This window comes from Buceros rhinoceros, unplaced genomic scaffold (assembly GCF_000710305.1).
Source record: "Buceros rhinoceros silvestris isolate BGI_N320 unplaced genomic scaffold, ASM71030v1 scaffold37728, whole genome shotgun sequence".
Lineage (NCBI taxonomy): Eukaryota > Metazoa > Chordata > Aves > Bucerotiformes > Bucerotidae > Buceros > Buceros rhinoceros.
In genome coordinates this window covers 9,393-12,035 of record NW_010429279.1, presented here as the reverse complement: position 1 = coordinate 12,035, position 2,643 = coordinate 9,393, and the positions used below count along the sequence as shown (strand labels likewise).

Here is a 2,643-nt window from a genome sequence, read left to right as displayed (position 1 = left end):
GGTCCGTCCGCGGAGCCGGCCTGCCGCAGCGCGGCGCTTACCAACTCCCACCGGGGAGAACGGGATTATTATTGGAAAGGTGCATTAGAAAGATGATGGCAAGCGCCACTTCAGGAACTCTCCACAAGTAATAACAACTAAAGGATATATGGACTTTATAACTCACTCGGCATTTATACATACCATACAACCGAAAGTTTATTAAAAACAAAGCTGCAGAGGGAGACAAATGACAAAGTGGAGGGGCAAGGGAGTTAAAAACTTGAGATTTTCCCTGTGTCAGGTTATGTTAAAGTAGTAGCAACTGTACACAGAAAATAGTAGAAATAATATTGTATTTCAGACTATCAGAACTCGCAGTAGGAGATTGTTCTTAATAAATACATAAATTTGTTATGTGAGAAAGAAACAAAGAGATGCTGTTCTTGTATCTAAAAGAAGCTGGTAAGGTAAACGGGAGAGACACAAGTCTTGCGAGACTAGAAAGAAGCCAGAGAGCAACAAAAAGAAAGAGCCAGATAACGGGCCATAAGTCCTTGAACGTGTCACACGGGGGTTGATGAGGGTGGATGGGTCTTTGGCAGCAGCACTGCGCTTGCTCAGTAGGCTGGTGAATATCACTTTCTCCGACTAGGGGAGGCGTAAGTTCAGGATAATGAGACATGTGACGCATGAAGTAGCATGATCTAATGTTACCTGTAACATGTAATAGGCGTGTCGGGTAAGTCTGTAAACCTTGGAGTACCCAGCCAATGGGGAAACAAGGGAGGGATCTTTCGGCCAGGAATAGGGTATGAAACTTCATGTATTGCTTTGGCAAATCGTGCCTACTAGTTAGACACCCGCTCTGGCAAGAACGTAATAAAACTAAGTGCTTCGTTGTGGGGTCTGACCTGAGTCTCTTTGGCAAGACTTTTGCTCCTTTCTTACAGTTACTGTTAAAGAACTCCTGGCAGCAGTGCCACGCTTATGTCATCGGTCTTGTAGCAGGTAAGCGCCCTCTTTTTGTTGAGTCAGTCTATGATGTTGCTGTCCTTTAGCCGAAGAGCAGACACGCAACACACAAGGCTAACTTCTAACTACCCAGGCCATCTCAGTCTGCCAGAAAGGGATGATGCATCACAGCAGCATGAAAGGTCTGATGAAACTAATTTCTCAAGCCTCAGTCTAAATGAAAAAAAAAAAAAAAAGTTTTGATGATGATCTATCTCACACTTTGGATGGAGAGTTGTACAACACCATCTTAATCTGGTTTTGGTCTCATTTCCAAAAAATAAAAAAGAAACGGCATCAGAGCACAGCAAGCTACTTTTAACTGGTCCACAGTCAATAAAGGAGAAGCTAAACTGTCAGTACTGTTTACAAACCAAACTTGCATAGGTGTTCACAAGAAACCCCCTGACAGAACACGATAAATACTCCCGGTAGATGCTTCTATGTAAACTAAAAGGAAGAGCTGAGGCTCATTTTCAGAGACTGATCTGTCACCAGGTTTGGTTTTTTTGGGGGGGGTGGGTGTCATCATCACGGCTTGGCTTCGCGAACGAAGATCTGGGAAGGGCTTTCCCACGCTCACTGCAAGCTATGAGTGCACCCTTTGGGCCTGCGCAGTGGATTTTTTAGGTGAGGCACCAGCGTGTGCGGAACTGGCTCCACCCTTTACACCTGAGGTTCATCTGCCAGGGCCTAGCGAGCTTGGACGGTGACAGCGAAGTCCTCGGGTCACAGGTTTGGTTAGAGTGTCCTTCTCTTAGATGGAGCCTCACAGGGCTAAACGAGCTCCATCTGCCCAGGTCTGGAGTCAGAGTTGTCCTTCTCCTAGGATGGTGCCCAAAGGCTAGTGAGCCCATCCTGCCCGTGGACACACTCTGTCTGACCCTTCAGCTGAGACCTGTCTGGCCTGGGAGACCCCACCGGAGGCACATGCCACCCCCAGCACAGCTCTCAACCTCACAAGGGCAGGCAAGCTCCTTCCCCACGGCGAAGGGGTGCCCGTGAAAGAGTGGGGTGGGTTACTCTGCAAAGATCTTACCTCAATATAATGAAAAAAAAAAATTACTGTAAGACTGTCTTTTACAAGAAGTCTGTAATGATTATTCAGAAACATTAAAACAAAATAATGAAAAAATCTTGTCAGTTTACATAGCAAGCAAGACCAAAGACTACTGGTTTTGAAAAAGGGTTACATAGAGTATTTTTACTGGGCACTACTGTAATTCAAACACACAACAGTCTGTATTTCAAAGTAAACTTGAGATAAAAATGAGACTCCTTAAAAAACTGAATATATAAACTTATTTTAAAAAGGCAATATGCAAGGCATCATAATTCCATGTTTATTTTTAACCACTTTCATTATAATTACATAACTATAATTTTATATTTACTACCTCTGAGAATTATTTTTGTCATGTTTTCTAATAATGTCCATAATATTATCTCCTGTTACAAGGCTATTCTGTAATTGTTTAAGTCTCTGTTGCTCCCTTCTCTTTTGGTCATGAAGATACGGGGAATTAAGCAGCTGCGGGGGAAGAATGGTGCCCGTTGGTTTTACTCTCTTCACGACATCCCAAAAGAGCTTCTTACTGTTGTTATTGATAAAAGTAATTGCAGTTCCACTGTGACCCAACCTCCCCGCTC

The 2,643-nt window shown here is 43.8% G+C and overlaps 1 protein-coding gene across 1 annotated transcript in view; it reads right to left on the bottom strand.

Moving 5' to 3' along the window:
* Nucleotides 1-2,386: 2,386 nt before the first annotated feature.
* DDX59 (DEAD (Asp-Glu-Ala-Asp) box polypeptide 59) overlaps nucleotides 2,387-2,643 on the bottom strand; it is an 8,371-nt gene continuing 8,114 nt past the window's right edge. Inside the window, exon 7 of the mRNA XM_010142589.1 lies at nucleotides 2,387-2,643. Coding sequence (XP_010140891.1) covers nucleotides 2,387-2,643 — 257 coding nt within the window.